Below are 23,510 nucleotides of genomic sequence, written 5' to 3' on the forward strand. Positions count from 1 at the left end.
GACCTCATCCCCGCCGGCGGCCCCGCCCTCCGCCCCGGGCCTGTCACTCGCGGCCGAGCGCGGCGGCCGAGCCGGCTCCCCCCACACCGCCCCGCCGGACGCCGGACGCCCGAGCCTGAGCCTGAGCTCCGAGCTGCGCTGGAACTGCTGGCTGCGCCTGCCGAGCCGCGGGCTGGGATGCGGCCGCGAGCGCGTGCGCTCGCCCGCAGTGCGGCGCGCCCCGGTCGAGCGAGCGCCTCGCGGCGTTGGCGGCGGCGACGGCGGTGACGGCGACGTGGCCCGCGCGCTCCTCGGCCCCTGCTCCGGCTGGCTCCCTCGCCGGGCCGCCGAAGAGCTGCCCGGTCCCGCCCCAGTGGCGAGCGCGAGCGAGGTGAGCGGAGGCGCCGGCGGGGCGGGGGCCGGGGCAGGCGCCGGGGACTGGGTTCACCGGCCCGGGCCGGGGGGCTGAGGGCGCAGCGTCGGGGGCGCTGGGGCAGCGGCACCCGGCGGGCGCCCGGGAGGAGGAGGCGGCCCCGGAGTGAGCGGCCCCGGCCGGCCAGGACGCCCGGGACAGGGAGGCCCCTTCCGCGCCTTCCGCAGCGCTCGGCGGACCCGGGCCCAGCCCACGCCCGCCCGCCCGCCGCGTTGCCGTCCTTCTCCACGCAGCTCCTTCTTTGGGTGTGCAACGGGGGGGACAACAATCCGGGACCCACCAGGGCCACCTGAGATCCAGCGCGGATCTGCGCGAGCCCCCGACGTCCCGAACGGCACCCCCGCGGGGGCCAGAACCGGAGCAGGCGGACCCTGGCCCGGAGCCGGTCCGGGAGGTGTGGAGCCTCGGTCGTGGGAGGGACGCGACGGCCTCTGGCGTGGGACACCCGGGAAGGGGCCGTCCCCTGTCGCAGGGGAGGGCTGCAGATCCATCCCCCCAAATGGCCAGGCCGCCCCGCACCCCCACCCCGGGGTGCCCAGCCGGCCTCTGAGGGATAAAGCCCCTGCGCCCTTCCGCCTGCTGCAGAGGCAGCCGCGGCGCTGGGGGAGGGGCTGGCACAGCCAGGCTGCTGCAGCCACCTCGCTAGGCCTAGCTGCCCAGCCTGGGATGCGGAGCAGACCAGGTGGGGGTACCTAACAGTCTGGCTTGGAGGGGAGGGGGCAACAATAGGCCCAGCCCCCACAGGGTCACCCCTTCTGGGAGAATCTGCCTCCGTTTCCCTGCTCCGGGGTGTGTGTACGGGCCTCTGCTGAGGGGAATAGGGGCTCTGTGCTGCAGTGATGGGGGGCGGGGACGCTGTGGGATGGAGGAGGGGGTGGCAGGATGTAGTGTGGCTCCGCAGTGCTCTTGCTATGCAGCTTGGGGTGGGGGTGGGGTGCTGCAGGCCAGGGAAGCTCCTTTTGTGCCCCTGCGGGGGTTCTGAGGGGAGGTCCAAGCCCGGGCACTCTCCCTTGCCTCCCTTCTGGTACAGCCCACCCACAGACACTGTTGCACCTAGGCGGTGCAGGGGTGAATGTAGCACCCCAGGCCCCCAGCCCTCCACCAGGAGGACAGTCCCATGCATTCACTGCTAATAAGCACTGGATGCGGATGGCAGATCATGTGACCCCAGCTGGAAGTTCATCCTGAAGTCTCGCTGAAACACCTCCTGCTTCAGCCAGCCTGGGGCTGCAGGAGTGTGGCTGGGCAGGTTCTATTCCCCTGGTGCCCTCTGTCCTCGGGGAGGTTTCTGGGAATAAAGTCCCATGAACAGAGGTGCAGAAAGAAGCTTAGAGTCAGTCTCTGCTCCAGGACCCCTCTCTTCTCAGGCCGGGGCTGAAGTCAGGGCCCAGAGGCTGCCACTGGGCAGGTGTCTCGAAGGGCCTTCGGCTGGGGCCTGGTGAGACCTAGGTGTCACTTCTTGCAGAAGGCAAGGAAAGGGGCAGGCCCACAGCAAGAGAGAGGTGGTTCTGGACATGAGAACTGCACCGGCTGAGGCCCCCTCTGCTGGAGCTGCTCAGGGCAGTGAACCTTGGAAGCCCCAGGCTGGTCCTGGTGTTTGGCGTGTGGCACACTGACCAGGAGGAGGGACACAGGCCCGGTGGGAAGGGAGGGAACCTGGATATGTCCTCACGGCCCCCTGTGCCAAGCCCTCCCATCCCCTGCCCTACCCGGACCCTGTTCCTGGGATCGAAGGGAGCCCCCAGCCCTACCCCACTTTCTCCCAGGTCCACAGCTTCCCCAGGCCAGCGGAACAGACTGTAGGCCAGCTTGGGTCCTGCACCACTAGCCCAGGGAGCTGAGGGGATGCAGGGATGAGGGCATTTGGGGGAGCCCAGTGAGGGAAGAGAGCTGACCTGCATGAGTGCAGGGTCCCTGCCTCCCAGAGTTGCCACCCACCAGTCTCTCCCCAGCCTCCTTATTGTGACGATTTCTGCCTTCAGAGGCATCCGTGGGTGACAGTGAGCCGGACAGCTCGAAGAGCCTGCCTAGGTGTAAGGGGGAGACACAGTCCCATCCCCCCATGCTTGACAGTCCTGGCAGCTATCTCTGAAGGTCATGAGTCCCCATTTCTAGGTGCTGAGCAGAAGGTAACGTGGCGAGGATGCTGTCAGTTGAGAGTTGGGGATGGCCTGGGACTCCCTGGTCCCATCTGTGCTCAGGGACAGGAATGTGCTGTGTAGAGGCGCTGGGGGTGGGAGTTCGTGTGTGTAAGGAGTCTGGAGCTGGCCCCTGGGGTACTGGAGTCCTGGGGTTCTCAGGGGATTCTGCATACAGAGGGCAAGGACGTGCGTGTACTCTAGTGTACGTCCAGCACCACATGTGTGCACACATTCACGCGTGGGCACTTGCACACAGGGCAGGTGGATTGTGGGTAAGGGACACCAGTGTGTGTGGAGTGGGTGTGCAAAGGGGTGTGTTCTGGCACACCTAGAGGGCAGTGTGCAGGTAGCACCGGAGCCAGGCGTGCTGTGTCCCAGGGGAGGGTGGCTGCCTGGTGCCTCCTGGAAGGTGTGGGCCTGGGAGGAGCCTTCTTGTGACTTTGGACTTGGAAACTGCTTCCTCCTGGGCTCAAAGACCTTTGAAGAGGGTGTATGGGGCTGTGCCAGGGGGCATCCTGTCCCCAGCCCTGCCTGTCACCCCCCAGCCCCTAGGCACTGGAAGAGCAGGGCCACAAGTACTCAGGAGGGTTTGGCACGTGGGGCCGTGGAAGGAGAGGCGTGGAACCAACACCATTCACGTGTCCTTACCTCTGTTCCCACATGGCCAGTGCTGGCCCCACTGATCTGCACCAGGCTGTCCTTAGTGTCTCCGTTCCCCACCCCACCCAACCTGCCCCATCCCTGGCATAGCTGGGCCCCGATCCTTAGCATCTGGGGAACCAGAGGTGAGGGACATGCCCCCCTGGGAGCTGTAGGTCCAAGGAGACCCTGTGAGGATGCTCTCCCAGAGGCCAGCACAGCACGGAGGCTTCCTGCAGGAGGGGGCACCTGGTCAGCCCTTCGCAGTACAGAGAAGGCCTCCGAGGGGGGTGGGGAGCCAGTGAGCTGCAGGGAGCGTGCTGGGCACAGCAGGTACTGGGAGTGGGAAGGAAGGTTAGGACCAGGTAGGGCAGAGGAGCGGAGGGGCTGAGGACTGGGCTCTGCACTGCCGGGCACCTGCCAGGGTGGGTGGAAGAGAGCAGGGAGGGGCGCGTGCCCACTCTGCAGAGGAGCCTGCTCCGTGGTGGTGGCTGCCGCAGGAGCAGCGGTTGCCTGGCACCTCTGCCGTTGCCATGACGACAGTGGAGGTGCTAACTTGCTAATGAGTCCCCTTCGGCTGCAAATAACAATACTGTTGTGGGTGATAGGCCCAGCTCCAGCTCAGGGTTGCTTGGGAGGCAGAGCAGGGACAGGTAAAGGCCGGGACCCATCCTCCCGCCCCTCCAGCCCCTGCCCACTGCCCTGCAGCTGGACTTGCCCTCCTCCCTCCCCTCCCTCTGGGTCTCAGGCCTGGCTAGCTGCACCGAGTCTCTCACCGAGTATCAGGACTCAAGGCTGTATGAAGCCTAGGCCCTGGCTGCAGGGAGGGCGAGGGGGGCCTCTTCTCACACCTGCCCTCCTCCCTGCACTGAGCGGTGTTTGCTTCTGTTGTTTTCAGTGACAGAGAATCCACCCCCACTTAACGGATGAGGACATTGAGGCCAGGGGCGGCTCCTCGAAGGACCCCCAGCCCAAGTGTCCTGCTACTGCGGCCTTCTGGGGGTTCTGGGCCTCTGAGCTGGGCCCTTGGGTGTTGTATGGGGCACCTGGAGCCACTGTCTCCCCAGGACCACACATCTGGGCCCTCGCCTCTCACCACCTGTGCAAGTCTCAGGTAGAACTCAGGAAGGACAAACAGCTCATTGAGGCTCTTCTGTAGGCAGTCAGGGACCCCCTTGGCAGGCAGAGACCCTCCACAGCAGGCAGGCAGCAGGCTCTTTTGCTGTTGAACTTGCTGGGTCTGGCCCTGGGGAGGGCTCCCAGGCCTCGTTCCCCACCCTGTGGTGGAGGCTGGAGCACCAGCCCAGGAACGGTGTCTGAGTGGGATCCTGAGGCCCCGCTGACCAGGTGCCACCGCAGTCCCTGGTGTCAGCTGTGGGGTCAGCTGAGGCTGCCCGTCCACAGCCAGGTGTTTCCCTTGCCTCTGGCAGCAGGATGGGTGGTGGGAATGCACAGAGGCCTGGGCCTAGTCGAGGCGGGAGGGGCCAGGCAGGGGCCAAGCTTGAAGTGTCTGGAGAAGGAGAGTGAGTGGGAGGCTGGGGCTCCTGGGCAGGTAGGAGCTGGGACCTGCCCCTCAGTGTGGAGTCGGGGCTGGGCCAGGGACGAGGTCCACACCAGCCTTGCACCTGCTGCTCTGTGAACTCTCCCATTGGCCCCCGCCGGCCTGGTAGCTGACCTGGAGAGTCCAGAAATGGTGGTGGCCTCTGTCCCCAGCCTGCTGTTGGCAGTGCACGGGTGTCCTCAGGGTGGCTGCCCCCAGTTCCCCCTGTGGCTGTGGGTTGGGGGTCTGAATTGCTGAGGGTCCACTGCCCACCGTAGCCCACTCTGCACAGGGCTCAGGGTGCACCTATCTCCCAGCCTTCCCTCACTCCTGAGCTGGGTGGAGTAAACTTCCTGACTGGCTGGCAGCCGTGGGGGCACAAGGGAGATGACGTTGCAGGAACACCCAGTGCCCATCTGTGTGTGACCCAGGTGTGGCCCAGGTCCCACCCTTGCCCCAAGCCTCAGTTTCCCCATAGTTGAAGCAAACTCATCATCCTTACGCTGTGTGCCTCCTGGGGGCTGTGAGTCTAAAGTGGACCCAGAGGAAGGCCAGTCTTGACAGGTGACAGGGAGATGGGGCCCGGCAGTGGGGCAGTGACAGAGGCTTGTCACCAAGCCTGCAGGAGGGGCTTCCAGAGGCTCCATCCTCAAACATCCCTACTCCCCCTGCCTACCTGGCAGTCTGCCTTTGCAGACCATGCCAAGGGCCTGGTCCCTGCGGGGTACCCGACACTGACCTTCCTCCTAGGACTGCCCCACCCCTCCCATCCCGGGCCCCATCAGCCCCTGAAGGGGCTCCCTAGACTCCAGGCTCCGCTGGGGGAGGGGCACTCTGTGGGTGCGACGCACCCCTGCAGGAGCTGGGCACTCACCCCCAGCAGGCACGCGGCGTGCACTAAACCTCAGCCTGCAGGCCAGGAGGGCAGCAGTGGCAAGGGAGTCGTGCCTCCGTGCCCGAGCCCCTCCCGAACCCTCCTGCCATCCAGCTGCCCCCGGGAGCCCCACTCTCCAGTGGAGGCAGCCCCAAGGCCACCATCCACCAGGGGCTGGATTATCGGCTTATGGAGCTGCGCTGGAGTCAAGTCTGCAGGGATTGGACTCCCTGGGGAGTCCAGGGAGGGAGGGGCAGGTGCGAAGACAGCAAGCCTGGAGGAGGGCAGAGAGCTGGACCGTGAGGGAGGGTGAGGCGCCGTCCAGACCCCTGACTTGCTGGGGGTCCTGTGGTGGAAAAGATGCAGAGGTCACAGCAGGGAGATGCCTGTGTCCCAGGGATGAGATGGAATGTTCTGGAATGCCTAAGGGTGGGTGAACCCCAGGGCCTACAGGAAGAACCCCTGGCCTCGTCCAGCCCTCAGACCCTTCCCTGTGGGGCCCATTTGCCCCCCTCTGCCTTGTTGCATCCTGCTGCTGGCCTTGTGACCTCGACGGGGTCTCACCAGAGGGAGAAGGGTCCCCACGGGCACACGTTGGGCTCAGATGTCCTGGTGGGCGCAGGTCCCAGCTCCGATCTGTCCTGGGGAGCCTCTGGGTGCCACCCAGGGACCTGCAGCACTGCTGACCGTCCCCCTGTCCCTGCAGGTCCGGCACCATGTGCTAGGTCACTCCCAGCACAAGGCCACACCTGGGCCGTCGGAGCAGCCCCCCCTCACTTCAGGGGTCACCCTCCCCAGCACCCATTGCCCCACCATGGCCGGGGACCGGCTCCCGAGGAAGGTTATGGACGCCAAGAAGCTGGCCAGCCTGCTGCGGGGCGGGCCTGGGGGGCCGCTGGTCATCGACAGCCGCTCCTTCGTGGAGTACAACAGCTGGCATGTGCTCAGCTCCGTCAACATCTGCTGCTCCAAGCTGGTGAAACGGCGGCTGCAGCAGGGCAAGGTGACCATTGCGGAACTCATCCAGCCGGCTGCACGCAGCCAGGTACCCAGCCCACTGCCCGCCAGGCGTGCACCACCTCCAGGGTCCATGGCTAAGGGGCCCTCAGCTCGGGCAGCACCCCCTCCTCTGCCCTCCGGTCCAAATTCGGCTCCTTGGGGTCACAGCCGGGGACGTGTTGAGCAGCCCCCCGGCACTTGCCTCTCACCACTGCCTGTTGCCCCTGCTCAGGGCACCCCCCCACATACTCCCGCAGCACCCCTCCCTACCCTCCCTCCAGGGCCTCCTCGCTCAGCTCCTGCACGGAGGTGCCGGGCCCTCCCCACGCAGATAGGACTGTGTGGCCGGGGCTGGCCCAGGTTCACAGAGGGGAGCCGTGAACAGAAGAGCAAGGTGTGACCACATGGCAGTGGGAGCAGCCCAGCTGGCCTGCACGGGACAGGGACAGCTGTGTGGTCCACTCCCCCTGCTGTGAGGACAGGAGGGGTGGTCAAAAGGCACACGTGAGCAGTCGGTGTCCCTGTCCCACAGCTCCCCCCAGCCCGCAGAGTATTCGGGGACCCAGAATTCTCTCTGTGGCCCCCCAGGAATATCCTTCTGGGGAAGGACAGCTCATTCCGCCCAGGACCATCAGGTGCAGCTGGGGAGGGGCCAGCGGGGCTGTTGACCTGTGAAGGTGGCGGCACCTCCTCTTTCCACTGCCTCACAGGGGGACGAGGGAGACAAGCTCTTGGCACTGGAGGCTTTGAGAGGGGTCTGGGTCACTGATATGCCCTGTTCAAAACTGGGAAATGAGAGGACTCAAGTGGGATGGCCACTGGCCAGGAGTCCGCCCGTCCCAAGGCCAGAAGCGGCTCCCTTTGGCTTCCAACAAGGGGAATCCGGTGATTAATGACCCCCAGCGAGGACTCCCGGCAGAGTGCGATCCCATTGGCTGCCGATGACGTCACCCCAGCCTGGGGTTGGCGGCTCAGCTGGCTTAAGGGCTGAGTGTGCTTTCAGGGCGGGGGCACCGGTGCTGTCTGAGCAAAAGCCGCTCAACATCTGGGCCGGCCCTTGGGGTGGGGGAGGAGGGCAGGAGGAACCCAGCTTCCAGCCACTGCCTCCAGAATTGGTGCGGGGGCCTGGGGTCCTGCTTCAGCCCTCTGTTTCTCCGCTGGGGGTTGGGGAGGGGATAGGGTGGGGAGCAGAATTGCTGGCTGCAGAGTTAGCCCCACTGAGAGCCCACACCCAAAGGCATCTGCCTCTGGAATCCCTGAAATGGGCTAGCTTCCCTGTCCCTCCACCACCCCAGGAACCCAGCCAGGTCCTATGCTGGGCTCCCATTGCACTCACCGGTGTCTCCTCCACACGGGCCTGGCCCAGAGTACCCGTGCCCTTCACCCATGTGCATGGCATGGGGGCACAGCTGCGCAGGGCAGGAGCCCATCCCTCCGGGCCCCCATGGCCTGCTGTGTGGTGTGGGTGTGTGCACCTGGGCCTTTGGCAGATGGAGAGTGTGTGAGGTGCGTGACCGCACCTGCCCTCCCCTCCAGGCAGCAAGGTGACAGCTGCCTGCCTCCCATCATCTGATGCCCTTACTATTCCCTTGGGCCAGTGCGGCTCGGACAGGGCCAGGGCATTGAGAGGTGGAGGCAGCATGCTGACCTCTGCCCCATGGCCCCCAGGTGGAAGCCACAGAGCCACAGGACGTGGTGGTCTATGACCAGAGCACGCGGGACGCCAGCGTGCTGGCCGCAGACAGCTTCCTCTCCATCCTGCTGAGCAAGCTGGACGGCTGCTTCGACAGCGTGGCCATCCTCACGGGTGAGTCTGGGACCCATGCCTCCCTGAGGCACTCCCTCCGCCAGCAGTGGGGCTGGGGCTGGGGCGCCAGGGAAGGCTCCCCCAAGGCCAGGGCATCTCCATACATTGGTAGTTCTTTTTTTGAGACGGAGTCTCACTCTGTCGCCCAGGCTGGGAGGCAGTGGCGGATCTCAGCTCACTGCAAGCTCTGCTCCTCGGTTCATGCTACTCCTCCTGCCTCAGCCTCCCAGGCTGGGACTACAGGAGCCGCCACCATGCCCGCTAATTTGTATTTTAGTAGAGACGGGTTTCACTGTGGCTAGCCAGGATGGTCTGGATCTCCTGACCTGCGGGATCCCCGCTTGGCCTCCCCAAAGTGCTGGGATTATAGGCGGAGCCACCGTGCCTGGCCACATCTGTGGTTCTTGAGGCCCCAGCATCCTCTCCCCAGGACCCCCCCACACTTCAGGACCCACCAATGAGCTCCATGGTCCTCAACACAGAAGGAAAACCCCACAGGCACAGTGCCACTTGGAGGTGTAGGGCGGCATGCAGGCTGGGAGCCCTCCTCCCGGCCTGTCAGGCAGGAGGCAGAGGCCCCGCCCTCTGAAACTCAGTTGGAGCCGTGGGGTCCCGAGGAAGTACCCTGCCCCCAAAAGCCCAGCTAAGTGCAGGTTGCCTGGCAACAGCCTGGCATCAAGGCTGCTCTCACTGGGTCCCAGCAGACAGCCTCCAGGGATCCCCTGTGGCCCAAAAGCAGCGTGGGCAACGGGCCCTAAGCCCTGGGAGGCAGGGAAGCACTCACACACATACTGATATATTACATTTCACATATATACTTACATATTAATTTTACACTTTACATTCTCTTTAAGATATACATACATATATTTCTCATACATATTATTATACTTTATAATATATATGTAATAATATTATTATACATTTCACATACTTCATAATACATTAATGTATTACATATTCATATATACATATATACTTTATATATTTCACATTAATGCATAATTTTTATATTTCATATATATACATTTCATACTTTACATTTTAATATATATATATGTATTACTTTATATTTACATATTATATATACATTTATATATATATATATGGGGATGAGAGATATATATATTTAAATATATGAGATGAGAGACTCTAACACTCATACGCATACCTCCATACACCACACACACACACATACACACTCACATACACCACACACACCACATACACACACACTCATATACACATACTTCTCACACAGCACCACACACACACGCACACTCATATACACTCACATTCTCACACACACACACTCGTGGTCCCAGAGGGTTCTTTCTTCCCTTGGGCCGTGACTGAGGGTGTGTCTGTAGAATCCACTTCCTGGGGTCGGCCCAGGTCCCAGAGCCCGGTGGAGCTGGCCTGTCCCAGGGACGTGCACCCTCCCCCACCCAGATCTGGGGTCTTTGTCTAGGCTCCTGCCACCTGGCCTGGGTTACCAGGGGCTGTGCCAGGCAAGCAGAGGGCATGGGGGACTGTGGGGTGCAGGCGTGGTGGGGTGGGGAGTGGGCAGCCAAGCCAGGCCGTTGGCCCTGTGTCCAATGGAAGCAGGTGCCTTCAACCCAGCCTGAGGGCGGCTGTAGGCAGATGAGGGGGTAACAGCCACTTTGACCAGGCCGACCTCCCGAGATGCCATGTCCTGGGACCTGAAGGGCACCCGGAGGCTCGAGGGTGGTCCGGTGTCCTGGGCAAGAGCATTGAGGCCAGGCTCCCTCCCCACCTGTCTGTGTGTAAGTCCAGCACCCTGCATTGTTGTGTGGTCCTGGTCATGGTCAGAGGGTGTCTGTGCATCTGTGCATGACTCTGGGCGTCTGGTGACCAGCATCTGCCTCTGCGTGTGTGTATGTGAGCATGTGTGTGTATGTGTGTGTGCATGGATGTGTGTGCATGTGTATATGCATGTATGTACATGTATGTACATGCAGGTATATTTGTGTATGTACTCGCCTGTGCCTCTCTGGTGAGATTTGGTTTTTGTATACATATGTGTGAACTCTCAGAACCAGAAGCCATAGAATGACGCACTCTGATCCAACCTTCATCCCCTAGGTTAAGTTTGAGGGCGGAACTAGTGGGTAGGGGAGGGGAGAGAGAATAGTTTGGGGCTTTTTACAGCTCACCAGGTGTAATAGGACCCCTCCCAAGGGCCAGTTTGCTGCCCTAGCCAGGAATGGGAGCCAGGAGGCCCTTCTCGGAGGTTGCGAAGGGTCCCAGAGTGGCACCTCCCTACCCCCAGGCGAATCCCAGCAAAGTCCCGAGCCTGGAAGGGCCTGTCTCCCTCAAGGCCAGAGTGGGATGGTTTGCGGGGTGGGGCCCTCACCCCGCACTGGTGGGTGGGACAGCATGGGTGTGCAGGTGGATGTGGGTGTGGGTGTGGGCATGGGAGGGGCCGGGCCTGGGCTGGGATTTGCCAGGAGGGCACTCCCGGGGCCTGGTCACGCCCGCCGACTCTCGGGACCCTCTGAGCTGCCTTTCTGTGCTGACATCTGCCCTGCAAGGTTGAGGCTGTGTCCCCTTTTCTCCAGAAGCGCAGCTGCCAAGGAGCCCCAGGCCCCATGGTGTCACGTGGGTTCATGGCAGCACCCAAGCCGGCCCACGGGCTGTGCCCTCAGACTCCCTCCCTCCCTGTGGTGGGCACAGCCCCTGCTCTGGCTGGCTCTTCGAAGAACCAGGGAGAGTGGGAAAGAATATATTGGGTGGGGCAGGGGTGCTGCCCCTCACCCAGGAGAAAGGACATTCCGGGATCCTGCAGCACAAGTGACACAGTTCCTTGGCCCATTTGCGGGGACAGCAGAGGCCGGAACGTGAGGAACAAGCCTCTGTCCTCCCCACAACAGGGCAGATTTGCGGGAAGCGGGAGAGAGTGGTGGGACAGGCCGTGCTGGGGTCCCAGGACTGCTGTGAACCCCACCTCCCCCTGCCACTCCTCTTCCCCCACTCCAGCTGTGCTGCTCACAATGCTGGGGGGCAAGCGGCACGGGATGGGAGAGGGTCCTGGCCCTTTAAGCAGCAGCCCGCAGTCGGCCTTGGACCCTCAGCCGGGCAACTGCACTGAAAGTGGGTGGGGTGGCGGCCCCCGCCCTGGCAGGGAGTCCGGGGATCACGGAGGTGGCGGGCAGAAGCGTGTCTGTAACTGTGGCCATAGGGGCTTGCAGGATCTCCCAGGTGGCATGGGGCGGGCACACATCCTGGTACACACGCCTTTTTTCAAGTCTGGGATTTCATTGTGAGTAGCAGGTGAACTGCAGGCACCACCCCAGCAACCCCGAGTCGGGGAGCAGGGATACTGGGAAGGTGCCTCTGGAGATGCCTGGGGGTAGGGGTGCCTCCCCAGGGCCCAGAGAGTGCTGGGACCTACAAAGGGTCCACTGAACCCCAACACCCCTCGCTTATTACTCACCCCCCAGAGCCTGGGTGGTTCTGACATCCCTGAAGCCTCGGTCCCTGCTAGGCCTGGCGTCCACAGTGGGGTCTGTAGGGACATCCACACTACCTGCTCCACCTGGGGAGGTCCTGGGAAGCTTCCCGGGGAATTGCTGCCACAGCTGTCAGGTCTCTGCACCTGTCCAGAGACTTCCCTGCCTTTACCTCCTTTGGGAGAGGTGGGATAGTTCTGATGGAATCCCCACCACCACCACCACCACCTCCTCCTCTGGCCAGGCCCTGGAGAAAGCAGAGAGTAAGGCACAAAATCCCTGGGAGAGGCACGGGGACGAGGAGAGGCAGCAGGTGCCAGAGGAGTCTGCAGGGAAGTGGTGCAGCCCCTCCCCCTCCCTGGGGCTGTCCTGCAGCAGGAACATCCAGGGCTCCCCCAGCTCAGAACAGTGAGCAGAAGCTACAGTGCCCAGCCCGGCCTCTGCTCAGGGGAACCTGCAAGCTGGGGTGTCGTTGGTAACAAGTCACCTACCTGCTTCCCCCTGTCCAGGCAGCAGATTCCCACAGAAGGGACTGTTCCTCCAAGGCTGCTGCCTCAACCCACCCAGCCTGGAGCTTCTCCCATCTCCACAGGCCCCCAGCGTCACGCCCTTTTTAGGGACACGGGGAGCTGGCACAGCAGGCGTTCTGATTAGGGGTTTGCACACACTCCCCTATCCTCAGGAGTTATCCAGGGTGGCTGTACTCCACCCAGCAGGGGAGGACGGAGAGTGGAGGAGCCCTGGGGGCACGCGGGGCAGGCAGCGGGCACCCACTGCACATGTGGCACCAGCCTCTTCTGCAAACCAGGACAAAAAAGAGCCCTGGGGTTCCCAGGCCCTGAGCCCCCGCGGTCACTCCCCTGCCTCGTACAGTGGGATAGGGCAGGCCTCAGCCCAGCTGCCTCAGGCTCTGCACAAGCAGGAGCTGGCTTGCCATGGGGCTTGTATCCTGGGAAGTGTCACCAGAGTGGCGCTGGGCCGTGCTGGCCCCACCCTCCCAAGAGCTGGCAGCCACCAGGTGGGTGCTGCCCAGTTTCTGGTCCACCTCGGTGGTCACCCCAACCAGGTCAGGGGCAGCCAGGTCCATTCTCACCATGTGTCTTCGTGCTCATTATCTTCTTGGAGCCGCACGATGCCGTGCGGCAGGCAGGAGGAGGAAGCAGAGACCAGAGCCAAGGTGTGCACTGCCCATGGTCACTGAGTCAGACATCCAGGGATTCACACTTCAGTCTTTCCAGCTGGTGCGGGGCAGAGGATTTCCTCCCACCAGACTATGGCCTCGGACTTGGATGTGTGTGGAAGGCAGCAGCACACGCCGGTCACATGTGCAGTGGGTGCCCACTGCCTGCCCCACGTGCCCCCAGTGCCCAGGGCTCCTCCACTCTCCGTCCTCCCCTGCTGGGTGGAGTAGAGCCATAACCAGATGGCAAATGCCCCCAGGGCTGTGCCAGGGTGATGTCATGCCTGGGGAGGGGGAGGGCCTCTCGGAAGCCCTGGCCTCCTGGTCCTGGCACCTAAGCCCAGGCCTGGGGCTCCCAGCCAGCTGGAGGCAGGGAGGCATTGCATCAGCGCAGGGGAGGAGGAAGGCCCAGCCTGGCTCCCGGCCGTGGGTATGGGAGATGGGGGTGCTCACGAGGGCCTCTCCTCTGGGCTGTGTGACCCACACCCTCAGCAGGAGACTCCTGTGACCTCTGAGCCTGCCCCCGCCTGGGTCCAGCGCCTGCCGGGCTGGCCAGCCACCTCAACCCCACCTTTACCGGCATCATAGCAGCGTCCTCAGCTGGGTCAGGCCCTAATTAGCGTGAGGAGGAATGTGGGCGTAGGTGTGGGCTGTAAATGTGTGGCAGCACCCCCTCCCCCACCGCGGCCAGAGCAGGTGCGCTGCCAGAGGCTTGCTGGCTGGGCTGAGGCTCAGGTCTGAGCTGGGTGTGACTGATCCTCAGCAGTAGATGGGGTGCCCTAGGTGGACAGGGCACCCTAGGCGGACGGGGAGGCCTAGGTGTTCTCTCAACCCACCTGACGGGCCTCCTCCAACAGGGGGCTTCGCCACCTTCTCCTCCTGCTTCCCCGGCCTCTGCGAGGGCAAGCCTGCTGCCCTGCTACCCATGAGCCTCTCCCAGCCCTGCCTGCCTGTGCCCAGCGTGGGCCTGACCCGCATCCTGCCTCACCTCTACCTGGGCTCGCAGAAAGACGTCCTGAACAAGGTGTGTGTGCAGTGGACTTGGGGGCGGTCAATGGGAAGGGGGCAGGAGCTCCAGAGGCAGCTTGGCAGCAGCGTGGGGGATGAGAGAGGAAAGGAGCTGAAGGCAGTGGATGAGCTGGGTGTGGCAGAAGCATGGGTGGGGGCCCAGGAGGACCCCAGGTTCCCCACCCCTGCCCCCGGCAGGACCACAGCAGGGCTTGGGGGAGGGCCCAGCAGGGCTTGGGGGAGGAGCGGGAAGCTGGCATGCCAAGCTTCGGATGTCACTGGGCCCCTGTCCAACTCTGAAAGAATCCCGTGTTTTAAACATGGTGACGAGGGAAAAGGGTAAAAGCCACCACCCAGGCAACCATAAAATTCCTAGGAGCCCACCACCGGCCATGGGTGGGGCCTGCAGATGGAGGCCAGCCATGCCCCCACCCCCCGCACAGGCCCAGGGTGCCAGGGTGGACCAGAGAGGCCTCCTGGGCCCACCCCTGGATACACTGGGATCCGGGACAGGTTCCAAGGCTCCCAGGACCACCCCAGGATTCTAAAGGCCCTCCTGACGGCAGGGCAGGAAAAGCCTCCGCCTTCAATCCCGCCCCCAGCTTCTCCCACCCCTTTCCAACCCGTCCTCCCGCCCCTCCAGGATCTGATGACGCAGAATGGAATAAGCTACGTCCTCAACGCCAGCAACTCCTGCCCCAAACCTGACTTCATCTGCGAGAGCCGCTTCATGAGGGTCCCCATCAATGACAACTACTGTGAAAAACTGCTGCCTTGGCTGGACAAGTCCATCGAGTTCATCGGTGAGCCTGCGGCGGGCGGAGGGCGGGGGCCTGGCTAGAGGAAGGCTAGAGCTGGGCGTGGCCACAGGCACAGGAGGGGTCCCGGGGAAGTAACCCGAACTGTTGGCAGTTGGGCAGGTGGGGTCCCCTCCCTGGGCCAGGGAGAAGCTGTGCAGGCTTAGCCCTCACCTGGCCCCCATGGCCCACCTGCCCAGATAAAGCCAAGCTCTCCAGCTGCCAAGTCATCGTCCACTGTCTGGCCGGCATCTCCCGTTCTGCCACCATCGCCATCGCCTACATCATGAAGACCATGGGCATGTCCTCCGATGACGCCTACAGGTACCACCTTCCCCAGTCACGCACTTGTGACTCACCTGCCTTCCCTCGGCTGCCCAGTTGCACCAGAATGGCCCCACCGTCCAGGACCCCTGGCAAGGGAGGAGGGCCTGAGACCAGCCTGGCGCACATGAGCTCATGGGTGCCCAGTGGGTGGTGTCAGGTGGGCAGCCTGGCCCTGGCGGGCGCCTGGGACTAAGCCTCTCCCCCTGCCCCCACGCAGGTTCGTGAAGGACAGGCGTCCGTCCATCTCGCCCAACTTCAACTTCCTGGGCCAGCTGCTGGAGTACGAGCGCAGCCTGAAGCTGCTGGCCGCCCTGCAGAGCGACGCGGGCACCCCCTCAGGGACGCCGGAGCCTCCGCCCAGCCCTGCCGCCGGGGCCCCGCTGCCACGGCTGCCACCACCTACCTCAGAGAGCGCTGCCACCGGGAATGCGGCTGCCAGGGAGGGCGGCCTGAGCACGGGCGGGGAGCCCCCTGCGCCCCCCGCGCCCCCCACGCCCCCGGCCACCAGCGCGCTGCAGCAGGGCCTGCGGGGCCTGCACCTCTCCTCGGACCGCCTGCAGGACACCAACCGCCTCAAGCGCTCCTTCTCGCTGGACATCAAGTCGGCCTACGCCCCCAGCAGGCGGCCCGACGGCCCCGGGCCCCCCGACCCCGGCGAGGCCCCGAAACTCTGCAAGCTGGACAGCCCATCGGGGACCGCGCTGGGCCTGCCCTCGCCCAGCCCGGACAGCCCGGACGCCGCACCCGAGGCGCGCCCACGGCCCCGCCGGCGACCCCGGCCCCCCGCCGGCTCCCCCGCACGCTCCCCCGCGCACAGCCTCGGCCTGAACTTTGGCGACGCGGCCCGGCAGACTCCGCGGCACGGCCTCTCGGCCCTGTCGGCGCCCGGGCTGCCCGGTCCTGGCCAGCCAGCCGGCCCCGGGGCCTGGGCACCGCCGCTCGACTCCCCGGGCACGCCGTCGCCCGACGGGCCCTGGTGCTTCAGCCCCGAGGGCGCGCAGGGGGCGGGCGGGGTGCTGTTTGCGCCCTTCGGCCGGGTGGGCGCCCCGGGATCGGGCGGCGGCAGCAGCGACCTGCGGCGGCGGGAGGCAGCGAGGGCTGAGCCCCGGGACGCGCGGACCGGCTGGCCGGACGAGCCGGCCCCGGAGACGCAGTTCAAGCGCCGCAGCTGCCAGATGGAGTTCGAGGAGGGCATGGTGGAGGGGCGTGCGCGCGGCGAGGAGCTGGCCGCCCTGGGCAAGCAGGCGAGCTTCTCGGGCAGCGTGGAGGTCATCGAGGTGTCCTGACCCCTCCGCTGCCCTCGGCTCCGCCGCCCGCAGCCGGGCCCGTTATAAATATATATTATATATAATGCAAAGAAAGGTAAATGGTTTTACTGGGATTTTTATCGAGAAGTAAATATTTCGATTTTTTATTTATTTAAGCTGTTCATTCTGGCAATGATTTGGCAACAGTGCGGGTGGTCCTCGAGCTCTATTTTTACTGTCTGGTATTTAAACTGAAACACACGTTTCTAAGCAATACGAGGCCACCTTCAGTCGCAAGCTGGGTGCCAGGCCTGGGGCCCCTCCCAGTTCCCCCGTCCCAGGAAACCCTGCTGACCTTTGCAAAGGCTGCCGAGCTCTCGTGCACTTTTTACATAAGAAAAAGGTGAAAAAAAGAAAAAAAAAAAAAACTTCTTTGCCACAAACTGAGCCGCAGAACCTCCCTTCTTCCCCCACCTACCTCTCCTGCTCTCTCTCTTCTCTGCGCCAGCCTAGGGCTCTGCACCAAAGCCATAGGTTGGGGGAGCAGGAGCTGGTGTGCCCCGGAGCGGTGCGGCCAACCCTCCACCAGCTCCAGGCGCCAAATCTTGGTGGCAGGGAGGGCACCCCGCTGCCTGTTGCCCCAGAGCTGTTCCCTGGCAGGGGAGGACAGGCATTAGGCCCCATGGTGCCGGGGTGTTCAGAGAGGCTGAGGAATAGAACAGTGTGTAGGGGCCTGGGGCAGGGGGTTCTGGAGTGTCAGATGAGGTGGAGGCCAGGGGAGGACAGGGGTGTTAGTGCCCCCAACTCCTGCCAGAGCCCCAGTCCAGCCACAGAGTGGCTCAGCAAGGCCATTAAGAGGGCTGCGGCCCTCCCTTCTCCCTTGCCCGTGCTCCTAGAGCTGCCTCTCGGGCAGGGCGGCACCACTGCAGGAGAGGAGCTTGGCCTCTGGGAGTCAGGCAGGAGGGGCCTGGCTAGCCAGTGCTGGCTCCACTGGGCAGGGAGCCCTGGACCCCCAGGTATGAGGAGGGGATGGGCTTAGAGTCCTGTTCCAGGTCCGTCCCCCACCTAGCAAGGCCCCAGGCAGAACTTGGAATTTAGGCTCGCCTGCAGGCCAAGGCGTTCCACAAGCAGGTGCTGCTCACACAGGGAGTTCAGGCGCCAGCCAAGCCCCTGTGCTTCTGTGGTAGGCCTGCTTCACTTAGGGAGCGCTGCCTCAAGGCAGATAAAGCTCCCTTGTTTGCCCCGACACCCATGGGGGCCTCTCAAGAGAGAAACTCCCGTTCACCCCTTTCCCAGGGCACTCGCTCTCTAGGTGGCATGCCAGCCCCCAAACACAGGTGGCTTTGGGCCCAGGTGGGTCAGCCTGCTGCCCCTGCCCTATACCCTCTCAGGCCGTTGGGACCCCTGCCCTTCAGATGTCCAAGGGTCTAGGAGTGGGGCCAGTCACCATGGGAAGAGGCCAAGGGCTTGGCAGGAGAGGCGGCCCAGGTAGGACCCAGTCCTGAGTCCAGAGCAGGGCCAGGGAGGTGCCCACCCCGCCCCGGCCAGCCGCCCTCTCTCTTGTTTCTTCTATTTGTTCTTCTTTTCACCCACAGCCCTGTGTTCCTGTCATCCCTCCTTTCAGCAAAAGTCCTGTTCCCCTTCCCTCTGTCCCCACCCACTCCTGTTCCCCAAGAAAATAAGCTATCATTGTTGTATTTGCAATCTATGGATTAGAGGTTTAAGTATTTATTATTATTGGTTAATTATTATTAATTATGTAAATTTGCCTCCCGTCTGTCTGTTGCATTGGGTTTCTGAGGAGGCCCTGGGTGAGGAGGATGCACTGGCTCCCCGCTTCTCGCCCCCCACCCCTGTGCTGTCCAGGAGGCAGTGGTCTGGGGCCACTGGTTGGGCCCCCCTCCTCCCCTCCCCTTGTCCCTTCTCCAGGCTGTGTGTGTGGGGGGGGTCCTGTCTGTCTCAGTCTGTCTCTGCTCCCACTCTTGAGGCACTGGTCACCCCAAAGTGAGCTGCCAGGGTGGGGAAGAAGGTCCTGTGTTGGCCACTGCCTCCTCCAGTGCTGTGGGAGGCGGGCTGGGGCCCCACCTGGTGGCTTTCTCCCCACTGGGCCCTGAGTCCTCTCCAAGCCTCTCTCCCACCCCTCTCACCCGGCCACTGCCTGGCATTGGGATCACCCCACAATGGACCCGGCCCCTCCTGTTATTTGCTGGGAAGTCCAGCGGAGGAGAGGGTGCAGGTCCCCCGCCGAGCCTCCAGTCTCTGTGGACTGGGCTGCCGGCCCTTCCGCACCCCCTTAGAGCCCTTCCCGACGCGGCTGCACCTTCCGCTCCGGGCCCCTCCCTTTGTATTTGGAGACAATGTGTTGTAATAAAGCTTAAAGTGGATGTTTTCCCCACGACTCCCTGACTCTTCCTTCAGACTGGCGGTGGGCAGGGTGGGGGCAGAGGCTGCTGGGAGGCAGGCCTGAGGCCAGGAGCCCGTGTGTTGGGCCTGGAAACTTGCCCCAGGCTCACACCGTGGGTGGGCTCAGAATAGTCCCTGAGGGCCAGGCATGGGCACAGGTCCTCAGCTGCACCCTTAGGGTGTAAAACACACTTTTTTGGTGGTTACATGCTAGTAAAAGCTTAAATAACTTGAAACGATATAAAATCTCAGTGTTACCCACAACTCCCCTCACTCCCACAGTCCCAGTGTGAACAGCTAGAGGCTTCCCTCCCGGCCCCTCCATGTGTGCTGTGTGCATGTGTGTGGGTGCATGTACGTACCAGCAGAAATAGGGGTCTAGTTACCTTTAGTGTCTCCAACCAGCGTTTTTTTTGTTTTGTTTTGTTTTGTTTTTAGATGGAGTCTCGTTCTGTGGTCCAGGCTGGAGTGCAATGGCGTGATCTCCATCTCCCGGGTTCAAGCAATTCTCATGCCTCAGAGTCCCAAGTAGCTGGGATTACAGGCATGTGCCACTACACCTGGCTAATTTTTGTATTTTACTTTAGTAGAGACGGGGTTGCACCATGTTGGCCAGGCTGGTCTCAATCTCCTGACCTCAAGTGATCTGCTTGCTTTGGCCTCCCAAAGTGCTGGGATTACAGGCGGAAGCCACTGTGCCTGGCCTCCAGCTAGCTTTTCAAATCTTAAGTAATGTGCACACCATACAAGGATCAAAAGTACACCAGGGTATGCGGTAGAAAGTACTGGTTTGTCTCCCCCAGGCTTGTCCCCAGCCTCCAGGGTCCTCTCCCTGGAGGCAGCCCCAGCCAGACCTGCAGAGCCCCCCACCCCGAGGGCAGACCTGGCTGCTGCAGGTGCCACAGGCTGCAAAGATTCACAGTGTGCATGCAGCCCAGAGTGAGGCTTGTCTACACTGCCGTGGAGGATACCAGATATGTCCTCACCACACAGACCTCTGGTTCATGCAGCTTCTTCCAGGTTTAGTATACCTATCCCAGGGACGCCTCCCAACCAGTGACGCTGTCCAGACCATGTGTGTGTGAGCACTCATGAGATGGGAAGAAGAGGAAGCAAGACAAGGGAAGAGGAGGGGACCAGCCCCTCCTTGGGGGCTGCAGGAGGAGGTAGGGTCCTTGAATCCTGCATCTTTAAGAGTCCTCAAAAAGAAGGAAAGCTAGAAACATAGTCTGATGCTCCCACAAGGCTATTTTTGGCTCAAGAACATCTATTTATAACTCTGGCAGCCCCTAGCAGTCAATAAAACCGAGGCCTGGAAAGAGCTGATGGCTGACTCAAGCGGCACCGAGGTGCTCCCCTACCCCTTGTGCTCAGGAGCACCTGCAGCTCCAGGAGGTGGGTGACAGGGCCTCTCCTAGGATGCCCATCTGGGGCACATAGGTCTCAGGACCCTGGGGGCAGTGTAAGACTCCAGATGGAAGGAGGGGTCTCATTTACCAACTCAATCAGGCTCCTAGAGGTCCAAGAGCTGCCCAAAGTAGGTGGTGAAGCAAGAGTGGACACGGGTGGACAGCCTCCAACTGCTACACGGAGTCCCCTAAAGGCTTGATGCCCTGTCTGCACTTGTGTCTCCCCCCAGGACAAGAGCTTTAGTTGCTGGATAGGTCTTGGATGGGTAGGTAGATGGGTGGATGAGGGAGGGAGACATGGATGGATGGATAGGTGAATTTATGGATGGGCAGATGGATGAATGGTGGATGAATGGATGGATGGGTGGATGGATGGGTGGGTAGATGGGCAGATGGATGAATGGGTAGAGGGATGAGTGGGGTGGGTGGGTAGACGGATGGATGGATCGATGAATGGGTGGATGGATGGAATGGTGGATGAGGGGTGGTGGTGGATGGATGGATGGACCGGGATGAATGGTGGATGTGGTGGAAAGATGGATGAATGTGAGGGATGAGTGGGGTGGTGGTGGTGGATGGATGGATCGAAGGAATGGTGGATGGAAGGATGGATGAATGGATGGAGTGGGGTGGAAGGAATGGATCAATGGTGGATGGATGGATGGATGGATGGATGGATGGATGGATGGGTGGATGGATGGGTATGGGTGGATGGATGGATGGATGGATGGATGGATGGATGGATGGATGGATGGATGGAAAGGGATGAGTGGGGTAGGTGGGTGGATGGATGAATGGGTGGAGGAATGAGTATGATGGATGGATGGATGGATGGATGAATACATAAATGGGTATTTATAAATAGACAAGTGGATGGGTGGCTAGTGAGTAGAAGGACAGGAAGGTGGACAGATGGATGGATGGGTGGATAAGTGGGTGGATAGGAGGTGGATGGATGGGTAAATGAGAGGGAGGGATGGAGCAAAGGTGGGTGGGTAACAATATTATATTGCATTAGTTGCACTTCTGTTAGTCTTATATTAAAGCTGTGTGCTTACCTCCATTCTCCATTGGACTGCAGACGGGCACCTGGTCTTTGCATACAGAAGGCAGTGAATGTCCAATGAATAAGCCACATACTAACTGTCTTGGAGCGGGACATCAAAGGAGAGACTCTCTCCAAGGCCCAGGGAGAGGAACAGGCTTGGTCAATGTCCCTTAGAGGGTCACGGGCCACGTTGGGGCTGGGCTTGGTTCCTGGTCTCTCAGGCACCATTCCTCTGCCTGCTGAGCAGTCCCTGGAAGTGAGCTGGAGGCCGGTCTCAGTGGCACCCCTGCCAGCTGCCACTGTACTCCTGTGGATGGACTTACCAAGGCCCTTCCGGGGCTGAGAACTGAAGAGACTCTGAGCAGGAGAAAGGGCCGAGGGCCAGTTCTCAGGAAGACTTCCAGGAGGAGAGTTTTGGGCTCTGAAGGCCAGGTTGTGTTTGGAGGGGCAGGTGGGGCAGGAGGACGTTGCAAAGGTCCACAGCGTGGGAGAAAGGGCAGAGATAGGAGCGCCCTGTGGGGAGCCAGGCAGAGGCTGAAGGCCTCTGGCCAAGGCAAGGCCTGATGAGAAGAGGGTGCAGCTCGATGGGGCTCTGAATGGCAGGTGGTCTGGGGGAGTGTCTGAGAAGAGTGGTTCTTTGGGGGCAAGATGGAGGGAGGACTTGCTATTAAGGGGAAGCCATGGAGTCTTTGAGGGGCCTATACAATGGACACCAGCAGAGGGTGCCCCTACCTCCCCAGAAGGGCACAGGGCACGGGGCAGGACCTGGACAGAGGGTGGGAGAGGAGGGGCTGATTAGGAGCCTCTCAGCAGAGCTTCACAACAAATGCCTCGTATGGGTGGTGGGAGCACATGGGGAAACTCAATTATCCCTGCAGGCAGCTGGGGCTCGGGGGCGCAGTCCCTCCAGATAAAGCACAGCCTTCTGGTCCGGGGTGAGGGCCAGAATAAACCACATACTAACTGTCTTGGAGTGGGACGTCGCAGGAGAGACCCTCTCCAAGGCCCAGGGAGAGGAACAGGCTTGGTCAATGTCCCTTAGAGGGTCAGGGGCCAAGCTGGGACTGGGCTTGGTTCCTGGTCTCTCAGGCACCATTCCCCTAGACCTCTAAGGCAACCCACAGTTCCAGGCCCCACTCCTGTCCCTGAGAATAGGGCTCCTGGCTTAGGAGCCTCTATGGAAGACACTAGGCCCTGAAGGTGTGATGATGGCTTGTTTGTGAAACGAGCGGCCCCTGACTGTGAGGACCAGAGCTTAGAGGGGATCCTGGTGGGGTGAGGGGAACATGCGTGTGCCTCCCACCCCCAAGCAGGGTGATGCCAGGGCAGGACTTCGCCAAACACTAGGCAGGTGCATGGATGGACACCCTTGGGTCCTTCCAAACTGAGCAGGGAGACTTTTCTTGCTTCAGAACCTTTCAATGTTCCCCTCCAGAGGGGCTGAGATGGGGGTGGCCTCAGGGAGGGAATGGGTATGGGAGCTGAACTGGAGTTGAGTGAGAAGGCTGGGGAGTCAGAGGCCTCAGTAGGGGGTTGAGAGGAGAGGAACTCAGTGAAGGACCTTCATTCTGGAAGGTGGGGGGCGGGGAGCAGGTGCTAGGCCCAGGGGCATCTCTCCCAGTCTTTGCAGACACCACCGTGAAACCAAGGAACAGTGGCCTGTCCCCAGGGAGCTCCCAAGAGGAAGCTCTGGGAAGGAAAGGGGAAGACGCACTTACTCCTTCCCCGCCAGGAATTCTGCTCCCCCGACCAAGTCCAGTGCCCTCCCACTTTGCCCCAGCACCTGCACCCTCAAGGCTGAGCGCACCTGCAGAACGCACTCCCGCCCCCCACACACCTGGGGCCTCCGACCAGGACCTCGCAGGGCAGGTGACTGCCCGGGAAGGGTAGGGGGATGTGGGGGGACTGGTGGCACCGATGGCATCGCCGGCCGAAGCCTGCCCCTGACTGACGCAATTGCCGGCCGTCGCAGCTATAAATAGCCAAGGAGAGCTGGAAATAGAAGCCAGGGAAGGGCCAGAGGCGGGTGGAGGGAGGAGCTTGGACTTGAGCACCTGATGCCAGAGGAAGAAAACAAAACTCCATTCTAGGGCTCCCCTCCCCCATCCCGCCCCAGCCTAGAGGGGCGTTTGCACCCGGAAACGTTTGGGGAAGCAGGGTGAAGTCAAGAACCTGCCCGACAGTGGGCGGGGCCTCCCTGCCGCGA

At 62.1% G+C, this 23,510-nt stretch overlaps 2 protein-coding genes across 4 annotated transcripts; both read left to right on the forward strand.

The window, feature by feature from the left end:
* Positions 1-343: 343 nt before the first annotated feature.
* On the forward strand, positions 344-18,835 carry DUSP8 (dual specificity phosphatase 8). Of its 3 annotated transcripts, XM_031653832.1 has the most exons (7): positions 344-370; positions 6,313-6,651; positions 8,274-8,412; positions 13,923-14,089; positions 14,717-14,876; positions 15,071-15,194; positions 15,415-18,835. In XM_031653832.1, the coding sequence occupies exons 2-7, from the start codon at positions 6,421-6,423 to the stop codon at positions 16,481-16,483; spliced, it is 1,890 nt and encodes a 629-aa protein (XP_031509692.1). In that variant the 5' UTR covers positions 344-370; positions 6,313-6,420; the 3' UTR covers positions 16,484-18,835. The 3 variants fall into 3 exon arrangements, with proteins under 3 accessions (XP_031509692.1, XP_031509690.1, XP_031509691.1); XM_031653830.1 differs by lacking the exon at positions 344-370 and having other exon boundaries at positions 6,184-6,651; XM_031653831.1 differs by lacking the exon at positions 344-370 and having other exon boundaries at positions 6,184-6,609.
* LOC103877364 lies at positions 17,127-18,835 on the forward strand. Its single transcript, XM_009185289.3, is given in 6 exon segments — positions 17,127-17,165; positions 17,514-17,699; positions 17,701-17,782; positions 17,785-17,931; positions 17,934-17,951; positions 17,954-18,835. Coding segments are annotated over 6 exon segments (645 nt in total). The 3' UTR covers positions 18,127-18,835.
* Positions 18,836-23,510: the final 4,675 nt, after the last annotated feature.

Source organism: Papio anubis, chromosome 12 (genome assembly GCF_008728515.1).
Source record: "Papio anubis isolate 15944 chromosome 12, Panubis1.0, whole genome shotgun sequence".
NCBI classification, from domain to species: Eukaryota; Metazoa; Chordata; class Mammalia; order Primates; family Cercopithecidae; genus Papio; species Papio anubis.

Bases quoted from the DNA above. Each gene is read 5' to 3' on its own strand.
- DUSP8 (XM_031653830.1), top strand. From the start codon at position 6,211: ATGTCCTGGTGGGCGCAGGTCCCAGCTCCGATCTGTCCTGGGGAGCCT. The intron at 6,652-8,273 runs GTACCCAGCCCA...CATGGCCCCCAG, and splicing joins AGCCGGCTGCACGCAGCCAG to GTGGAAGCCACAGAGCCACA. The intron at 14,090-14,716 runs GTGTGTGTGCAG...CCGCCCCTCCAG, and splicing joins AGAAAGACGTCCTGAACAAG to GATCTGATGACGCAGAATGG.